Here is a 20,575-nt window from a genome sequence, read left to right as displayed (position 1 = left end):
GGCTTACTAGGTCTACATCATCACTGTAATCAACCTCTGGGTGTCCTTTTGTGGGTGGCTACAAATATCATGTGAGACGTGTTACACGTTGGTAGCGTATTTGCAGTATCAGCAACCAACTACCCAGTCACTTTTGAGTACTTATTGGTGAAGAAAACAAAAGTAACGAAACCACTGCAGTAATAACACATGACACTATTTTAATATAGCCTGTAGCATGCACGTTGTTATGTTATACCACTAAATCAACCAAAAAAAGAAAAATATAACAGTTTAATCAAATTTGAATAATGATGATTAAAATAAATAGGCCTGCAATTGCTATGCCATATGCTGTATAGCTATCGGACAGCAACAAATGACATACCATTGGCTACGATGAAATATTGTGATGAAGAATTATCGTGACAAATCATTGGTAAATAGGGTTAGTCTCCTGTTAATATGGGTAAGAAGTAACAATGACAAAACAAATAACAGGGTGCGGCAAAATTACGGTTACTAACAAACACAACACACTAGCCATATCTAGACTGAACTGCGGTCACTGCGAAAAGGCCCAGGTGTTGATCAAACGACATGACGTCACGAAATCTTTGGCTACACTTCCTGGTCGTTCTTCGCTGCTGTGGATAATCGTGGAACTGAAACGGTCCGCCACAAGCTGCAAGAACAGGGGCACATGCTTGGAGCGAGAACATGTTCATGTTAAGATACTCATTACATACCTACACATAGTTGCATTGGTACGCGAGGTTTGCTACTGTCGCTATTCAGACAGTAATCAAGCCGGCGAGAGCTGTCGCGATGGTGTAACCATGGACAGCAGAATAAAGTAAGTCAGTAGTTGTATACATCTCAAGTAACAGCATTGCTGTGGTGGCTTGGTTTGCGGAATGCAAAATCGAATCTAAACAAATTAGACTAGTTTCAATACTAGTGTAACTAAGCTTGTTAGCCTGCTAGCTGCCACTAATGCTACTGTAGTTGCTTGGTCGATTCATTTTGGACTGTCTCGCGCGAGCTGACCAGCTAAATTAGCAATTTAGCCAATAGCTACTACTAAAACCTTGGTCTTTTACCCCAGTTAGCATATATTCCAATTGTCGCATCATGGTACAATATAAATCATCTTACGTCAAATTTACTCAGCGTCAAATGTATCATACATAATTATAAACTAGTCGTCCCTGTTAACGAGGTTTATGTTAACGAGGTTCATAACCGGCTAGCTAATCCTAAATAGGACAGCTGGTTTAGTAACCACCATTATCAGTGATATTAGCGAGATATCGATTTTGCAACAGCTGACCAGAGTAACTTAAACATCGCTGTAGCAGTGTGACATTTGAACTATATTTCAGTGCCCCTAGCTTTGTTGATAGATACAAAATGTAAAGGATATGGTCTGGTACACTGTAATTAACTGTTGCATCCACATGTAGCCAAATGTGCGCCGAAGATTCACATTTGTTTACGTGCTGTCACTGACTCAAGTTTTGCTTTAATTTATTCCACAGCGAAAAACCAGACAGAACATTCGATCTAGCGTTGCAGGTGGCATGCCCTGCGTCCGAAAATGAAGGTGAGTTGAAACCATAAGAGACTCTTAATGTAATGTTAGAAAGGTTTTAGGTGGTTGTGTGAAGTTGCAAGAGGCGGCCTGGTCAAGATGTCTAACTTTGTTGAGAAGCAGTGTGCAAGTTCACCTGCTTTGTGATTGTAACTGTTTTGGGAATCTTAACTACAGTTTCATAAGCTTAGGCTGTGAGCAATTACACACAATTTCAGAAAAAGTGATGAAACCATAACAGTACATGCTCCATATGAGTGGCAGTGTTTCTGGCCAACTTTTGACAGGGGAGAGTAGTTGTTCGCCTAAATTAGTTTTCATATCCTGCTGCCATCTTAAAAATGTCTTTAAAATATATCATTTGGGAAACTTGTTATTTTTAAAACAGGAGCAGCCATCAAGACTTGTTACATATTTGATGGAAGAGGCTCAATAAACCATCAATTTTCCCCATGCTGGTGCAATAAATCCATTCAAGATTTCAGAAAGAGGTTTCATATATGCTTGGCTTCTTGTACAGGAAATTGATGCTGCACTGTTATTGAAATACTATTTGTCTTTTCAATTCAATTTTATTTATATAGGGCCAGTTGAACAGTTGAAATTGTCTGAAGGCACTTTACAGAGCCCAGAGCCCGAACCCCCTAGAGCAAGCACCAAGGCGACAGTGTCAAGGGGAAACCTCCCTTTTAACAGGAAGAAACCTTGAGCAGAACCCCGCTCGTAGTGGGGGACCCATCTGCTTGGGGCTGGCCGAGTAGTGAGACAGAAAAATACATACAGGATTTATAGTGGATAGAAATGGAGAGAGCCAGCATTCAAAGTATTGGTTGTAGAACAGCTTAGTGGGTTTACAGTGAGCTCATATGGTTACTATTTTAAGGATGAGCAGAGCAATAAAGCTGAAAACTATGTCAATGGTGACATACATTTATATTACGGGCAAATAGGCTAGCACACAATGTGTATATAAGATGTATCTTAAGCAGAGTAGAAATAGTGCATAGCAGTTCGGTGGGAATGGGCAGCTGTAACTGTCACCTTAGGCACCCTAAGAGAATGACAAGTAATATGGCCACTTCATCAGTATCAACAACAGAGAGAGATGAATAGGTATATTGTATATGGCGATGGGTGTCGGATCTTGATGCATTACTCCCCAACTATAGGATGCAGTAATGAGGAATGTTTTTAGACTTAAAGATGGAAAGGGTGTCTGCTTCTGTGCTTTTTGATACTCGTGGAATTACAAGAAGACCTGCACTCTGGGAACAAAGGAGTCTTAGTGGGCAATAGGGGACAATTCATTCCTTGAGGTAATTTGGAGCTTGGTCAGCCATTTAGAGCTCTGTATTTTAGAAGGAGTACTTTGAAATCAGTTCTACTTTTGACCTGGAGCCAGAGTAGAGAGGCTAGTACAGGTCAGATATGTTCATATTTTTTAGTTCTAGTAAGCATGCGAGCAGCAGCGTTTTGTATTAGTTGGAGGCTCTTTAGTGAGTACCTGTGTGTGTGTGTGTGTGTGTGTGTGTGTGTTTTGTATTAGTTGGAGGTTCTTAAGTGAGTTGTTGCTACACCTGGACAGGAGAGCACTGCAGTAGTCTAGTCGTGAAGTACTACATGTACATAGTTTTTCTGCATCTTGAAGTGATAGGACTTCTCTGATTTTGGCAATGTCTTGTTGCATGGGGAGCAGAAATGTTTGCATAGTCTAATATCACATGAAGGCCAACTTCATGGAAAAGTAACCACACTTATGAAAATTCAGTTTCAATGCTTGTCTTGTGCTGTGATGTTAAAAAGGTGTTTTGTAGGTGAGCTGTTGATGCAGCTGTGCGATATGACAGTTCATAAGAAAGCGAGAAATAGTTCCTGTCTTGCATTATCAATGTGAACTGCGAGGAAAAAAAAACCGACATGCGTGGGTTCAGATCTCATATTGTCATAACCCACTTCCCTCAAGTTTTGCCAAGGGTTAGTCTCATTTCCTGACTCCTGCTCTCAGGAGCCCAACTACATTTGAGCACATATTCGGGGGGCGTTGGTGGGGGAGGAGGTGGAAGGGCCGACCTGGCTGCTTACAGCACATGCGTCATTTGCCATGCCAGGAAGTCATTTTTGATGTGAGATAATTGTCATGTTAGTGTTTGCGAATGGAAGGCCATGGCCTCACCAGCAAAGAATTGGTTTCATATTGAGCGTATGGGAAAGACCACTTTTCCACTTCACGACTTGTGTTACACACATTTCCTTCCCCGGTCCGTCGTCTTGTTCATTCAGTCGGGCCCCTGTGGAAATCTTGCTTACCCCCGGGTGGTGATCCTGGTTTTCCTCGGATACCGCCATGACACAGGCCAGTTACGCCTGATCAGAATTGAATATCAATTTGTGTGATTTATGCTTGTGAAAAGGGGGATGGATGGAGGGAGGATATTATTATAGCCCGCGCTGGCTCCACTCTGCTCTCCCGCACATCCAGGGAGTGTTCCTTCCATGTCACAGCACCTGGTAACACAAAATATCTCATAAATTGGTATAAAACACTTACCCATTACCCATAAACCGCTAACCTATAATTACGATATACAGACCTAGCCCCTCAGAATGCCACAAACATGTCAGAGCACACCACACTTAGTCTGAATAACATGCATAGCGGTCACCGTGCAAGCGGTGCCTTCTGCGTATTACAAACAGTAAACACTGTTTGAATGTGTTTTCACTGATTCGCCCTCGATAATGTAAATGTATGAAATCTGGGAGTGAAATATGATGTATGTTATGATTTCTCTGAATCATTGCCAGGTTTGGTGCCTCATGACTCTGACTGTCTGTGGAGGCCATTGTAACACTCTGGAATTTTCACTTTGTTAAGGTTCCATTGTTCCATGTGTTTATCTCCCCCCCCCCCCCCCCCCCCCCCCCCCCCCCCCCCCCCTGTAGTATGTTATACCATACAACCTAGTGTGCCACAGCTTCTTGTTGGTATGAGCCAGCCTCTTAGTTTTTTTGTTACACACACATAGCATTTCTGGTGGTGTGCTGCAATTTTCAAAGCATTGGCAAATAGTTGGCAACAGCATGAAAAAATGTTTTCCCCTCATGCCTGTAATTTTGTGCTGATGGATGTCACACCATAGAACCTTCACCACTTCCTTTGTTGGTCTGATGTTTTTTTGCAGAGCTTTCATTAGCCCTGAAACCAAAACATTTTCTGAAAGAAGGTTGCTACAAAAGATGGAAGTGGATTTTGTAGGCTTGTAGTCAGTTTGCCTGTTGGCTTGTTTTATAATCCCTGCAGTACGCAATCAAAAACGTTGTAAAAGTAACTTAACCCTACATTTAATTCTTTATTCTTTGGGGGCAACCTTGCAGGAATTCTGGCCTACTGTAAAGGCCTAATTTGCTTTCTACTGGTAGGACAGGGAGTGTGAGTGATTAGAGGAGCAAATATGACATTTGATGTTTTGTGCAACGTGGGGTTGGTGATAAAGCTAGAGTCTCATACTCTATGATAAACATCTTGGATGAACCATGAACGAATCACAAATGGCATTATGCCCCGGGCCTTACCCCTGACTTGCCTGTAGATGTTGTAGATGAATCTTCTGTATGTTTTGGTAGTTTGTGAGTGTTGATGTGTTTTTTGGACCAACCCCTGAGCTCCAACCAGCACCTCAGAACACCTTTTCCTTGACGCCCCCATGTATGTGCCAAAAAAGCAGGACTACCTTCAAACTATGAATTATTCCCACACAGTCTGTCATCTACTGCATCTATTCCTGTCGCCTCACCCGGAGGAGAGTGGAGCACAGTGCAGTGCTAAAGCAGAGAGGACCTCTTTACCCGAGTGGAGTGAAAAATAGTCATCATCAGATGGCGTGGCTCACAAGCCGAGAGACTTCAGCAATCCGTGGCAGGCATGACTGGCATGGCTGCATGCGCTTGGCTCCATTGAGCCATATTGATGCCTTTCCAAGCCTGTGCCACCAGATGAGGCCGCCGGTGCCAAGGCAGTAGGTGGGGACAGATGCTACCTGTCTTCCCCGCTCGTCTCCGCCAGATTGCTCGCAGTAATAAAGTGATAGCGCTAATAGATCAGAATATCAATTTTACAGCTACACTTGCAACAGCAATTAGGGTGAAAAAATGGTGTTTGTCAGCGCCTTTTGTTTTTGCACTTTGATCAGGCGTGTGAGGTGAGAACGTGCCAAAAAAAACACAGAGATGAATGTGTGATTGCTGGGTGATGGTCAGTTAATAATGCTTTGTCCATTTACGAAAGAAGGTTCAGAGTTTTTTCTTCTCTCTATTTTTTTTTTTTAGTTCAAAAGATTCTAATTAGGAGGTTTTCTTAGAATGTAACAAGGCCCTTATCCTCCATGTCGTCCTGCGGTTATTTTTCTTTTCTCTCCCCCAAGCAACCCTTCCATCCCCTCATGTGATGGTGTTATATCCCATTGTCAGATTGCAGTGCCAAACAAGCTTGGGCACCCATTCACTAGTGGTAACCTCCCTCGCGCACACACATACTCACACACACACACACACACACACACACACACACACACACACACACACACACACACACACACACACACACACACACACACACACACACACATTTAAAAGAAAAAAAAACTAAACTTCTGTTGTTCAGTTAAGTGCTTTAAATTACATAAATGCAGTTCATTTTGCATCTTTTTTTTTTTTTTTTTTCAACTCTGCCCTTCAACTGTTGTTGCATGAGTGTAAGCGGTCTGATTGGCTCACAGCTGTGTCTCAGGGTCAGCGCTGGCTAACACTATGAAGGGAGTCCGCGGTCAGACCACCAGATACGACGGCGACTTAGAGATGGTGTTGATTGGTCAGTAGTGATATGCCAGCTCTATATTGAAGCTAGGCCTGGGGGGCTTATTGTTATTGTTGAATAGACTCAGTTACCAATAAACAAGAATGAAGCCCATTGTAATTACTAATTTATGACTCCTAACATGATATTGTTCTCAAGTTTTATTTAGTTAATTGGACAGGCTATGTATAGATATTAAAGTACAAAAATAGGATGTGTGATTTCTTCGGTTATTTCTTTTGGTCTTTTTGCCTGCTTTGTGTTTTGCAAAAGGAGGGGCTACTAACTCCCTAAGAGACTTGTCGGTGTGGATCCCATAGAAGCTATGGAGAATTAGTTATTTTCTGTCCTTACAGTAATCCCAGTATTTTGTAGCCTCCTCCAGTTGAGAAGGTGAGGGTAATTCCATTTAAGAAAATACCCATTTTAATATCAGTAATAATGTAAGGATACAAGAGATAAGGAAGACAAAAGCAGAAGGCAGCACAAGGGTCTATAACAGATGGGTAACACATACTGTTTCCTAATGAGAAGAAGTAACATTCTATTTTGCTGCAGAGACAAGTCAATCCAGGTGTTATTCATTGAAAATAGACTCATTTTAGAACCTCTCTTTTTGTCGTGATGAGTTTTTAGAAAGATCATATTTCATTCATCATTCCTTCATTAACAAATGAAGACCACGGGCCAAATGTGTCAATCTTTGTGTGCAACTTTGTGAACGTACAATCCCATGGTTTGTGTACGCCTGTTCTCTTCATGAACCTGAACGTGAGTCAAATCATCATACATTCATGTGCACATGAACACACTCAACGTCCACTCCCTAAATCATCATATTGGTCGAGACACCTTAAATTGGCAGGATTAGTATGTAGGTCTTCATCTTCCAGGTAAACCTCACTACACAGAAGGTGCATCTATAGCGGAATGTGAAATCCTCGCGCTGCCGTCTGTGTTTACTCTATGAGATTTCTTTGTACAAAAAAACACTCAACTCACTCAACTGACAAATTCAATTAAGATAGGATAGTTTCAGTATTTTATGTCATGAAGTTAAAAAAGTAGTTTGGGCTATGCTGACAACAGTCCAATTTTCAGTTTTACTGATTTGGCAGTCTTGCCATAATCTACACTACTGTCGCTACTGTTGTGGAAGCCGAGTAGGGCATAGAAAAACGTAAAATGATACAAATTATACTTTTATCCCTGTTGCGGTATATAAAAATGAATGCAAATGACTAAACTTAAAGATAACTTTTGAGGCAAATCCAGGAAGAGGCAGGACTTGTACGCTGTGTGTTGAAGGTTCAGCTTTGAAATGAGGAAAACAGTGTGATCGTGACTTGATGTCAGTATTGGTAAATTAAGTTGTTCAGGAATCACTGCTGTCTTCACACAGCGGAATGCTTCTAGGGCCATTTCTAAAAAGGGGTTGTCACACCGCAGACCGTGGCGTTGGCTTCTTCAGCTCTGCCACCTGTCAGCTCCACTCTACTGCCAGCCTTGAATGGCAGCAAGGCTCACAGTCATGAGCGAACTGTGTGTGGGTGTGTGTGTGTGTGTGTGTGTGTGTGTGTGTGTGTTTACAGTCCAGATTTATACACATGGTGGTGGGGAAACCCTTGGATTAATTTAGATTTCTTTTCTGCTCAAGGATTTGTGCAAATTTCCCCTCTCTCTCGCGCGCTTTCTCTCTCTCTCTCTCTCTCCCCTTTCGGTTGTAGCAGCAGATTTGCTGATTGCAGTGTGGTGAGTGTCACTGTAGGTGGTTGGCTCAGCTTGGCTCATGCTGATGCGGCACAAGGAAACCATGCCCATGTGGTTAGCGACTTGTGCTAGCTCAAAAGGTAGTGGGTGGTGGTAGGTGTGTGTGTGTGTGTGGGGTGGGGTGGGGGGCTGTGTGTGTGGGCTGTCGGTGTGTGAGTGTGAGTGTCTATGTCATTGTGATGCTCCAGCGGTTAAGTCAGGAGAACATCGAAAGTCTTCCAGGCACAGGCTTGGGCTGGCTATTTTTAGATTTCTTTGCATTGCTGAAAAGAGGGAGAGCAATCAATAATTTAAGTCTCATGAATTAAAAGTCGGAGATTCACGGCTGCCTGCCTCTCCTATGCACTCCTCTCCCCTTTATGCAGTGCAGCAGACAATGCTTCAATTGCAGTTTTTAAATGAAACTGCTCAAGAATAATTTTCCTCAGAAACTTTTTTCCCCTCGGTTTTATGAAAGTCAGCAGTCAGACCCAGTCCTGAACTTTGGTGTGGTTCTGTGCCGTGGTCTGTATAGTAAAGATGCGTACGGTTGGAGCCATTGTAAGGACATACATACCACAGTACAAACCCCTCTCGCACGTTTATGTAGTTATTATGTAATAATTAATATTTCATGGTGTGAGCTAAAAACCAAAGCCTAGCCCATTGGTTAACCTCTGTTATCATGGGACTGGGCTCTGTACAGTTAAGCTTTATTATCTCGGAGAAATGGTCTGTGGGTAATTTGCGTTAGCTAGGCCTTACACACCATTTCAAGTGTAAAATTGTTTTAGCTGCTGTTTACAGGACATCAGACTTAGCTTCATCAGATGCTTATCAGAACATCATGTTCTTCCACTGTGTTGCAGTATCTCACGTTTAACTGCTGCTATGGCAACTAGGCTTGTTTTAGTTGTTTTGGTGTTTTTCAGAATGGCTATCCTTTCAATGTAAATCCGTAAGACCAACACTGAAAATGACATTTGAAAACAAATGTATATACACTCAAAGTATATTTATACACACTGGCATTGGATGTTGAATTTCCCTGTCCTCTAAAAAATATGCTGAGGAGAGACTCCCCCAAGGCCCTGTGTCAGAGGAGCGTAATTAAGGACAGGGTCACGCCAGCCTGTGGGCTATGGAAGCTCAGTGTCTCCCATATCAGACATGCTTCGCCATTCCTATCCCTATCATCGCTCTTTTCCACTCACGGGGTACTAAGTGCAAGGCTCCAGGTTTTCCCTGCTCTGGAAATCAGACGTATTGGGAGATTTTTGAGTGTGTGTGTGGCTGTGTGTGTGTGTGTGTGTGTGTGTGTGTGTGTATGGTGTGTGTGTGTGCACGTAGGCCCATCTGCATGTCCCATTGAATGGTAGCCTCTGCCTCGGTGATGGTCAGTTAATAATGCTTTGTCCATTTACGAAAGAAGGTTCAGAGTTTTTTCTTCTCTCTATTTTTTTTTTTTAGTTCAAAAGATTCTAATTAGGAGGTTTTCTTAGAATGTAACAAGGCCCTTATCCTCCATGTCGTCCTGCGGTTATTTTTCTTTTCTCTCCCCCAAGCAACCCTTCCATCCCCTCATGTGATGGTGTTATATCCCATTGTCAGATTGCAGTGCCAAACAAGCTTGGGCACCCATTCACTAGTGGTAACCTCCCTCGCGCACACACATACTCACACACACACACACACACACACACACACACACACACACACACACACACACACACACACACACACACACACACACACACACACATTTAAAAGAAAAAAAAACTAAACTTCTGTTGTTCAGTTAAGTGCTTTAAATTACATAAATGCAGTTCATTTTGCATCTTTTTTTTTTTTTTTTTCAACTCTGCCCTTCAACTGTTGTTGCATGAGTGTAAGCGGTCTGATTGGCTCACAGCTGTGTCTCAGGGTCAGCGCTGGCTAACACTATGAAGGGAGTCCGCGGTCAGACCACCAGATACGACGGCGACTTAGAGATGGTGTTGATTGGTCAGTAGTGATACTACTTTTTTAACTTCATAAAGTATATTTATACACACTGGCATTGGATGTTGAATTTCCCTGTCCTCTAAAAAATATGCTGAGGAGAGACTCCCCCAAGGCCCTGTGTCAGAGGAGCGTAATTAAGGACAGGGTCACGCCAGCCTGTGGGCTATGGAAGCTCAGTGTCTCCCATATCAGACATGCTTCGCCATTCCTATCCCTATCATCGCTCTTTTCCACTCACGGGGTACTAAGTGCAAGGCTCCAGGTTTTCCCTGCTCTGGAAATCAGACGTATTGGGAGATTTTTGAGTGTGTGTGTGGCTGTGTGTGTGTGTGTGTGTGTGTGTGTGTGTATGGTGTGTGTGTGTGCACGTAGGCCCATCTGCATGTCCCATTGAATGGTAGCCTCTGCCTCGGTGGAAGTGAATTTTCACATGTCCGTCAGCCGGGCGCCAGAAGAGTGGAGCCGCTGGGTCTTTCCCTACTTTCATAAATATGAAGTGCTCTGGAGAGGTCTGTGAATGACATCCCTCCGATTTTTATTGCTAATCATTATATTTGTGGTCTCAACTGTTGAGTGCCCTTTTTCTGAATGTGGCCCATATGTCACATCCAAATGTAGGTCAGTCGCAGTGGATGCGGTGATTGCTTTTCTTCCCTTCGTTTTTAATTTCTTTTTTTTTTGTTTGGCAAGGGCTTAACTATTTGTCATGGGTTGTCATGTGACTCATTCGTAAGTGCTTCATTGCATGTGTCAAGTTTCTGTGCGCTGTTGTGGCAGCAGGAATTTGAGGAAACGTAAGAGCATTGAATAGGTCCTTTTCAGAATACGTCTGGTGATGCTCATGTGTTATTTTTATGTATTTCCTTTTTGGGGGAAGAAAATGTGGCTGATAAGCGTCCAAAGCTGCCTTCAACTGTGTTGGTTCTTTTCAACTTATTATTGTTGATAATCTTACAGTGTAATACTTGGCCCCAAATGCAAAGATTTGTTAATAGAACGATCACAGGCATACTCCTGGTACTCAAGTAACGACTGCACTTGGAAAGCCAACAGTCTCACTCGACCTTCATATTCGCTTCTGTCAGCGTGTTCAGTATACATGTAGACAGGTAGGGTTATTTACAAAACACTTGTTTCATGTCCGAACGCCTCCCATACTTCATGAGTGAGGTGGTTCCATGTCTGGTAAACATAAAGGACCAGAAGCCTGTACTTACCAGAGTCTGAGACGTCGTGGCTACAACCGTCTGTGGTTGTTTGATGCATGGCTCTCAGGTTCTCATGGTTGAGCCAATTCCCTGCGGTGTGCATGGTGGTTTAGTTTAGCCACGGCCACCGCCTCTAAGCCAGATTAACACCGGACAGTTATGAATCGTTATCTCTTTGAATGGATAATTGAGGTTTTTTTCGCGTCAGCAGCACCCAGTGTGTGTTTCTTCTGTTGTCTGGCTGTGTGTGTGTGTGTGTGTGTGTGTGTGTGTGTGTGTGTGTGTGTGTGTATATGTATATGTGTGTCTGTGTGTGTCTGTGTGTGCGCGCGTGTGTGCATGTATGTGTGAAGCAGATGGCTTGAGCATATGGTTTGAAACTTGTCATTACCTGCTGCAGCCTCTATCCAGCTTTTCTCTCCACCACCACCCAAACAGGAAAAAGTACCCCCCCACCCCCCAAACACTTACACACACCAACAATCTCTCCTTTTTACAGATGAAGGGACTTTTCCTTATATGAAGTGAAGATGTCTGTTCTATGTGGTGTTTTTTTTTCATTATCTTTAGGTCAGATTGTATCACCAGGTAGTTATGCTATTTTCACGCTCAAAGATTTTGCTCGCTGTCTCTCTCCCTCTCCCTTGTTCCTCTGTCTCCACCTTTCCCTCCTCTGTCTCCCCGTGTCGTCGGGGAGCAGCCGGCCCTGGTTATTGGGTTACACGTGAGGCAAATTGCTCTCTCCCCCTGTAGGCAGCTTGACGAGCAGCGCGCAGCGTGACAGACCGCCCGAATGCTAACATGCCAAGCGCTATGCTGAGACTGTCACGTCGCTGGCATCCATATGCCGCACCGCTCACTCACGAAGCTGTGAAATTGGGTCGCACCCCGAACTCGCTCCAAGAAGGCGTGCCGCTCTTCTCGCCCTCTCCCCATCTCCCCCCCCCCCCCGTGACACCTTTAGCAGCAGGAGAGTTTGATGTACAGTGGGTACTGGAGAAGGATGGGGTTCAGGAATTGGAATGCAGTGCCTGTGGTTGGCAAGGTTGTAGTTTGACTGGTTTGTGTCATGCTGTGTGGGGCTGGAACCCAGATCCCCCTCAAAGGTTCTGAGATAGACTGTGGTAGGAACTCTGGCTGGTCGGAGAGGGTTTGTTATTGGTGGGAAGATTTCATCCTTCTAGTTAAATCCATTGTTTCGGTTTCGCGTTTAGTCAGCAGATGCAAAAATATGAAGGTATAAAGTCTGGTTTATGCCTGCAGTTAACTGCCTTATTAGAGGGAGAGAGAGAGAGAATACTTTTTATAACACATGTGACAGTAATGAGGAAGTGTGCATGTCTCTAGCAGCTATTCATTTTTAATATTTTCAGCCTTCATGGATCATGAAGTAGTTCAGTAGTTTTGCTGAACCGATGGATCTAATCAACATGGTTCATTAAGATCCAGTTAGCTAGCAGGCCAGCCATCTTTAAGTCTGCTTTTTGAGCACGCCTTGTATTGTAGTTTGCTAAAAAACAGTGATCATCAAAACTAATACAGTTGATTTCATATGAAATCATTCTATATGTTTGACTTAACAATCAGTGTTAAAGTGTGACGTTTTATCTGGTTATAGAAGCGAGGCAAACAGTGACTATCTTGACACATCGATGACAAAAGTTCTGTAATAACATACAACACAAATCACAAGCTAATCCAGATTCAGGACTAAAGAAAATATATTTTAGGTTTGGGCAAATTAAAGCAGTAAGAAGCAGCACAAAGGGTAGAAAGTATCTTTGAATGAGGCCTCAGTTTGGTGAATCGTTCAGACTTGCAGAGCCAAATATGTCAGACAATCAAATCATTCTGGAATGCACAAGGGAGGTGGTGGGTGTATGCATGTATGGTTATTTGTTACTGGCAGTCTAGTTAAGTAAAACTTACTTGCACTGTTGTAGAAATAAATCATCTTCTCATCAAATAATTTGAGGCCTGTTTGTGCTCAGCTCCGTGCCTTACTCAGATAGATCATAGGCACCGCTACTGAATAATTTAATTATAACTTGTTTTGAAGTCCCATACTTCGGAATGGGACCTCCAGCACCAGACACACCCTTAACAGGACCATAACATGGAAACAGGACCATATTATCGCTTTCCTCCCACAAACACAGAGACATACTCATACCTTTTGTGTATGTTTGTGTGGTCAGCATGGTACCTGTTAAGTACCATATCATTGCAAACTCGTTTCTCCTTTCTAGGGCCCTTGCTTAGCAAATTAGCATGAAATGTAATGCCATTGCAGCATGCAATTGGTGAGAAGGACCTTTTTTTAAACGACCCTGAGTGTGTTCTCTTTCTGCGCACGCCTGGGAGATGCCTGCTAATCTGCTTACCCCCTGTAATTGTGAACATGGGGGGGGGTTGGAGCCCCCAGCAGGTCGAGGAAATCTACTGATCCAGAAGTAAAGTGATGACCACTGTTATTCCTCTTTTTTATGCTTCTGGCTCCAAAATCCCCCCCTTTCCCTCCTTCCTACCCCCCCTTCCTCCATCAGTGGGAAAAGAGAAGAGGAAAGAACAAGGAGAAGGGTAAAGAAAAAAAAAAAAACAACAAAAAAACGAAATACACCCGCTCCACTCCTCGCTCTGACAATAGACATCTTTTTGCCATATGTTCGCTTGACATCTTCATCAGGTTCACAGCAGGTTACCTTAGTTAACTTTCACTCCACTGCCTGATGGGATTTTCTCCTGTTATTTTTTTTCGTCCTTCATTTCTTTCACTGACGCTTTGCCTTTCTTCTTCTGCTCTTGACTAGCTGGCTCTCAAAGTCTAGACCAGCACAAAACAAAACAGAGAGAAAAAAGAGAAAAAGCCAGGCCCTTACAGCATGCCGCTCACAATGGCCGCCGTTGTGGCTCTAAAGCAGTGGCAGCTTCCTCTTAGCGGCTGGGCCTTTAGGTTCGTGCCGACCGGCTGGCCACAAAGACAATGCCTTTGTTCCCCAGGCTCAAGAAGGAGATAATCCAGACCTCTCCACCCTGTGAAATAAGTCTTTTGTAGATAATGGAAAGAAAGAGGCAGAAAAAGAGAGTTTGAGAGTAGAAAGACAGAAGAGGAGTGGAGAAAAACATGCTAGAGGAGGCTGGAGGGCTACAGTTTAACCTCTGCCCATTGGAAGAGTGGAGAAAGAGAGAGAGAGAGAGGGGGGTGTAAAGAAGAGATGTGGAGAGATGGAGGTGATGAAGCCCTGAGTGCTTTGCAAAGGCCCAATCAAGCCTCTCTCAACTTGAACTCATTCTTTAGGTCCACTGGCGATTTTTAGTGGTCCTGTCCATTTGTCAGTTCGACCTTTTGGCACCGAATTTACTCGGTAGTTCTCCTTATGTATCAGTCGTGTTGTCAGAGATGACGGCACAGCGAGAAGCATCTCCCATTGGTTGAGACTGTCTGTGTGTTCGTGGTCAGTTTGAGTCATCATATTACACTTGTACTACCACACTTCTCTCCCCATTGTGTTCTCCTCTCTGCTCTGCTCCTCTCCCTGCTCCTCTGACGAGGTGAGGCATGGCATCAGCTGTGAGAGCAGGTCTGCTCCCTCCACCCCCTCACCTATTAACCCCTGTCCCCCATTCCCTCCCCTGCTGCCCCCCATATCAAAGCACCGGCTATCGACTTTTAAAGACAGGCATTCCCGGGGATGCCAAAGTATCGATCGCCGACTGACCTGCGCTGCTGGCACTCTGAGTGGGAGAGATTGTGTGTGTGTGTGTGTGTGTGTGTGTTAATGTGTGTGTGTGTGTGAGAGAGAGAGAGAGAGAGAGAGAGATAGATAGATAGATAGATAGATAGATAGAGAGAGACTGTATGTGTGCGCTCTTGGGCGTGTTGCCGAAGCGCGGCGATTCTCTGTCGAAGGGTCAGCCACGCTTGACGCCCAGGGGGTGGGATCAATGGGCTCTCCTGAGGTCGGCTGTCACGTTCACGTCTCAGAAGGAGAGCGATGGAGAGAGAAAGGGGAAAAGAGAGGGAGTAGAGCTATAGATAGGGAGAGAGAGAAGGGTCGAGAGACGGAGAACGACAGAGTGAAGGACACAGAGGACAAGAGAGTAGAGTGAACGTGATACTTCCTCCCTCTGTCCACACTGCCTGAGTGCATCAAGAGGTGATTTCAATTCAATTCTCACCCATTAGCCATGTTTGCCGGCTGCATATTACCCAGTCTGTCAGGCCACTGCCACTGGATGCCCCAGGCCTCGCTCTAGATATCCCTCCCAGGGGACCTTGAGAGATGGGAGGCTACGCAGTAATCTCCAGCCTACAACGACACATGCCTGATGATGTTTTTGTTGTCTGTGTTAGGACTGACGACCACTCAAAGCCCTGGGGCAACAGAAGTGTTTTATGGTGAGTGACAGGTGGCGCATAGGATACATATTTCTGGAAGTTTTAGAATGCGGCTTGAAATGAGGTTTGTACATGTCACAACATGGAACCCGGTGAGAATTGTTTCCATGGGATTTTCCTTTTGTGATCCTGTTTTCTTGAAGTGTTTTCAGGGGTTTTTCAGCTGGGTCCATATGTCATGTTAGGCCATGTGTCTTTGCAGGAAATGGTGTATGCAATAGCCGTGTGTGTCACTGCTAAATGGCAGGAATGACATCAGTCTCCACTTTCAAAGAAAAAGCTGATTTGTGAGAGCTACTGAATTTAATCTCTCTCACTCTCTCTCTCTCTCTCTCTCTGTGTGTGAGAGAGAGGTCTGTGGGTGCCTCACAGACCTGCTGGGAACAGGAGTGGGGCTTAGAATGTGGACTTCGAGGGAGACATGGTGGGCTAGGATGTGCTAGAAAGAGAGAGTGAGAGTGCAATAGAGAAAGACAGACAGAAATATGAAGGGAGAAAAGGCATGAAGGAGAGAGACGGTGAGAGTGAGAGTGAGCATGAGCGAGTGTGTGTGAGAGTGAGAAGGGACACAGAGAAAAAGCGAGGGATGGAGAGAGAAAGAGAGTGGTAGAGGAACAGGGGCGATGGGGGGATTAGGCAGCCGCAGGTCTGTCACGGTGACATTTCTCTCCCTCGGCGCAGCAGCAGGGGTGGGGTTCACCCTCATAACCTTCAACTTTCAGCCTTAACCCATTAATCCCCTTTGTGTCTGCCGCGCTCACACACACACACACACACACACACACACACACACACACACACACACACACACACACACACACACACACACACACACACACACACACACACACACACACACACACAATATGGGAGTCGGGAGTGCCCACGCTTGTGTGTGTGTGTGTGTGTGAGATTTTGTGTTTGTTTCAGCATCCATGTTTGTGTGTCTGTCAGTTTCTCTACCCCCGTGTGTGTGTGTGTGTGTGTGTGCGCGTACGCGGACTCTGGGACAACAGCTCGGTCCCTGACAGCCTCAGAGCTTTTGTGATGCAGACACACCAAAGGCCCCAAGCTCAACCTGGGCCTCCTGAGCACAACCTGCTCTCCCCACACTCCCACTGGAATGATAATGAAGGACTGGAAAAAGACTGAAACCAAATTATTATTTATTGTTTTATTTGTATACAACACAGAGCCATACTGTTAACAGTGTCATTTGAGAGAATTGAAAACAAAAATGAAAGTCTGATAATTGAAATGAAACATTTGATATAGGGGCTTTTAACCTAATAGGCTTTTCTCTGCTCTATCTTAAAACTAGTTTCTTTTTTATTCAGGGAGTCCTTGTGAGTTCCTTTTCCTGCAAGACATATAGCCATCGACAGATGGCTGATGGCGACAGGAAAGATACATATTTTGTGTTCAGTTACCCCCCCCCCCCCCTTCCTCTCTGAAGTCAGAATTCATTCAGATGAGAATACTTCTCAAATCTGGTCTTAGCCAGTTGGTTTCTCTTTCTCTTGTTTTCTGGCCTGCTATGCGTGCATAGTGAGGTATCCAACAGGAATTGTATGAGCCAATTTGGACTCTGTATCCATGCATATGGTTGGGTTACTTGCAAATGTCCACAGTATATGGCTAGTGCCACAGACCACTACCGTGCCTAGTGTTAGGCTGGCTTGTATGTTTTCAAATTTTCGTGACCATCCAGGAAGCAATTTCATTCATGTCTTTGGAGTTGACTGGGCTTGGCTTTCGTAGTGGCCATTTATACTCACCACATGGAATGTTAAGCTGTGAATCAGAGATGGTAAAAGTGGTTTTGTTTGTTTTTGTGTGTGTGTGTGTGTGACTGTTGATGTTTCTTCAGGACCAGTCTAGACCAACCTAACACATGGTGTACATGAGGTGCCCCTATTTGTACATAATTCAGGCTACCTCGCAGCACATCTCCCGTCTCCCTCCCTCCGTCCCTCTCTCTCTCTCTCTCTCTGTGTTGTCACCCCCGCTACTCTCTTTCTCTCCCTCTTCTCCCTCCTCTCCCCCCCTGGCAGCAGTTCTCATCCTCTCACCCATAAAATCAGCATAAAATTGACCTAACTGGCAGATCAGATGGGGAGGACTAGGGCATATAATCCCAGTGGAGAGGAAAAAATTGAGTCTTTGTGGAAACAAAAATGGAGTACTTTAAGACAGAGGCCGTGAAAATCTTGCGAATGGGATTATGTAATGCCCCTTTTGATTTTGTTCATTTTTTCGTTCCCCCACTGCACGTTTGTGTGCTCCTAACCGCCACACTCATGGGGAGATGTGTATGTGTGTATGTGGATAGGACTTCTCTCTCGTGCCTTTCCCTTTGCCTGGACAAGCAATTAGAGGTAGAGGGAGGTAGAGAGAGGTAGAGAGAGGTGGAGAGGGAGAGGGAGAGGGAGAGGGAGAGAGAGAGGGAAGCTGGGAGAGAGAGGGGGGACGAGAGATTTTATGCATTCAGACAGTCTCAGCATGTTTGGTGTTTTCCGACACTGGGCCAGCGCTAAGCTGTTTGAGGTCACCGCAGTGGCGCTGATGAATTTAGATCATGTTTAGCCTCTCAGTGCGCTGCAGAGACAGAGAGGGAGAATGGACGACGACGACACTTGAGAAGAAACGAAGAGGCGAACGAGCGAAGCGAACGAGCGAAGCGAACGAGCGAACACAAACTCTTTCCCACAGATGGAGCACTGAACTGCAGGGCGCTGTGTACAAAGGTTGCAAGTGTAGGAAAAGAAAGACCAGGTCACAGGTCTTGTTTTTGTTGGAAATAAAAGATGAATATATTGGGAACATACGCTCCCTAAACAAAAGCAACTGGATCTAATTAGAGGGCCAAACAATAGAAGGAGTTTGAAAACCTACGCTGTATACACTTTATTATATAGTGAGTATGCTGGTTTACAAAGTATGTTGTTATGAATGGTAGGCTATGTATTCCCATACAGTACGTCTATACATTGTATACCAGCACTCTAACATAGGTTTCTCATATTCCCAGCATTATAGGCATGTGGATTTACACTGCAGGCTAGGCGCTACTGGTTTTCTCACCCAAGCCATTAAATACCTTCTTCATGAGTGATACAGCACTATCGCTGTGTAGGGATTTAGACTGAAGTGATTATGGTTAGCCTTGGGGAATAAAGGCACTGTTTGGTATAGGAATTATTGGCTGTTTAACTGTGTTCTGTTATTTTGTCCCATAACTGCTTTGGAATCAGCTTGCGTATATGTGTGTGCATCTGTCTGTCTGTAAGTCAGTCAATCTGTCTGTGAATGCTAGCGTTTGTATGTGGGCGGGTGTAAAAGGGGTCTAGCTTCTTCTAAAAGAAGACGTGTTATAATTGCCGGTAGCTAGGCTACCGTTTCCTTTGACTAACCTTCACCCAGGGTTGTGGTCAGCTCTGAGGTTAATTGTCTGTGTGTGAGGGAGTTTGGAAGTGGTAAAGAATGTGATGGTGAATAAAAAATAGTTTCCAAAGCAACCAAACAGTGTGTTGTGTACAGCCATATCAGCACTCCTCATCCAGTTTGTCTGCACATTTTTGTCTAAACTGGGAGCTGCGCTGGGCCTGTCCCACACAGGAGTCACCTTCTCAATTTGGTCTCACTTTCAGCAGTGATGCAGTTCTGAAAACAGGCTCAGCACAATTCATTTGATTTTGGCACAATTTCATCCAATGCTTTATTTTTGTTGCTACGTGTAATAACGTCTGACAAAGTGAAAGTGTATAGTATTCTACAGTTTGTATCTCGCAGCACAGTTTAATAGCACCATTGCACAAAGGCATACGTTCCACATATAGACGCCCAGACAACACGACTGGATCAGAATTCTACAGTTCAAGGCATGCATATTAAAAAAAGAAAATCCCAAATTTTCATTATCATAAGAGCGTGCCCCTCCTTTGCATAACGACAAGCTGCCGAGCCGATGCCAGCCAAGACGTTACGCATCCCTTCAATCACCCTCCATCAATTAAAGCTCTGCATCCGGCTGGTGACGGGAGGAAAATATCACTGTGTATGTACATGTATGCGAATTTATTTGCATATGCAGAGCTTGGCGCATGTGTGGTGTGTGTGTGTGTGTGTGTGTGTGTGTGTGTGTGTGTGTGTGTGTGTGTGTGTGTGTGAACGTCTCCTGTATGTGACGGCGCTGTCACAGAGGGGGGAAGCCGCCTCCCCCCTCATTAATATGTATGTGGCTGGGGTGCCGGGCGGGGCTGTGCCGGGCTGCCGCTGATTAATGCTGTCTGTCAATTACTTCCAGATCCAGCCGTGCTGTGGAAGTTCCCCCAGGACTTCGGAGACCAGGTTGGAAACACAGAATGAACTTCTCTCTCTCTCTCTCACACCCCCGTCCTCTCTCTATCTCTGTATCTGTTGCTCTCACTTGCTCTCTGTTGCTTTGGCTGTTCCTGTCTCTCTCTTTCTCTCACTGTCTATTTCTCTCTGTCTGTGCCCCACCCTCTGTCTGTTCCACCACTCCGCCACACCCTCCTCCCTCTCAGTGCTTCCCCCACTCCACTACACACTGCACTGCACTTCTCACATAGCATACAAGGAGGAGGCATCCTAACTCCCCTTTTCTCTGGATAAATCTGCTCAAATTCTCTCTCTCTCTCTCTCTCTCTCTGTCACTCTCTCTCTCTCTCTCTGTCACCGTCTCTGTCTCTCTTTCTCCAGCTGTGTAAGCTGTAGCTGGAAATGAAGAGTGGTTAGCAGCTCTTGTGTAGTTGGTGTATCACTAATTG

General features: G+C 44.6%; 1 protein-coding gene across 3 annotated transcripts in view; it reads left to right on the top strand.

Moving 5' to 3' along the window:
* The first annotated feature begins 541 nt into the window (after window positions 1-541).
* Window positions 542-20,575, top strand: part of dennd1b (DENN/MADD domain containing 1B) — a 99,698-nt gene continuing 79,664 nt past the window's right edge. For 2 of the 3 annotated variants that reach the window (XM_031575466.2, XM_031575468.2), the window contains exons 1-3: window positions 543-835; window positions 1,521-1,585; window positions 20,092-20,135. In XM_031575466.2, coding sequence (XP_031431326.1) covers window positions 819-835; window positions 1,521-1,585; window positions 20,092-20,135 — 126 coding nt within the window. In that variant the 5' untranslated portion in view covers window positions 543-818. Of the gene's footprint in view, window positions 836-1,520; window positions 1,586-20,091; window positions 20,136-20,575 lie in introns of all 3 variants that reach the window. The other variant, XM_031575465.1, reaches the window with a different exon arrangement.

The sequence above is a fragment of the Clupea harengus genome, chromosome 10 (genome assembly GCF_900700415.2).
Source record: "Clupea harengus chromosome 10, Ch_v2.0.2, whole genome shotgun sequence".
NCBI lineage: Eukaryota > Metazoa > Chordata > Actinopteri > Clupeiformes > Clupeidae > Clupea > Clupea harengus.
Note: the sequence above shows the minus strand (reverse complement) of the source record. Positions and strands in the feature narration are given on the sequence as shown.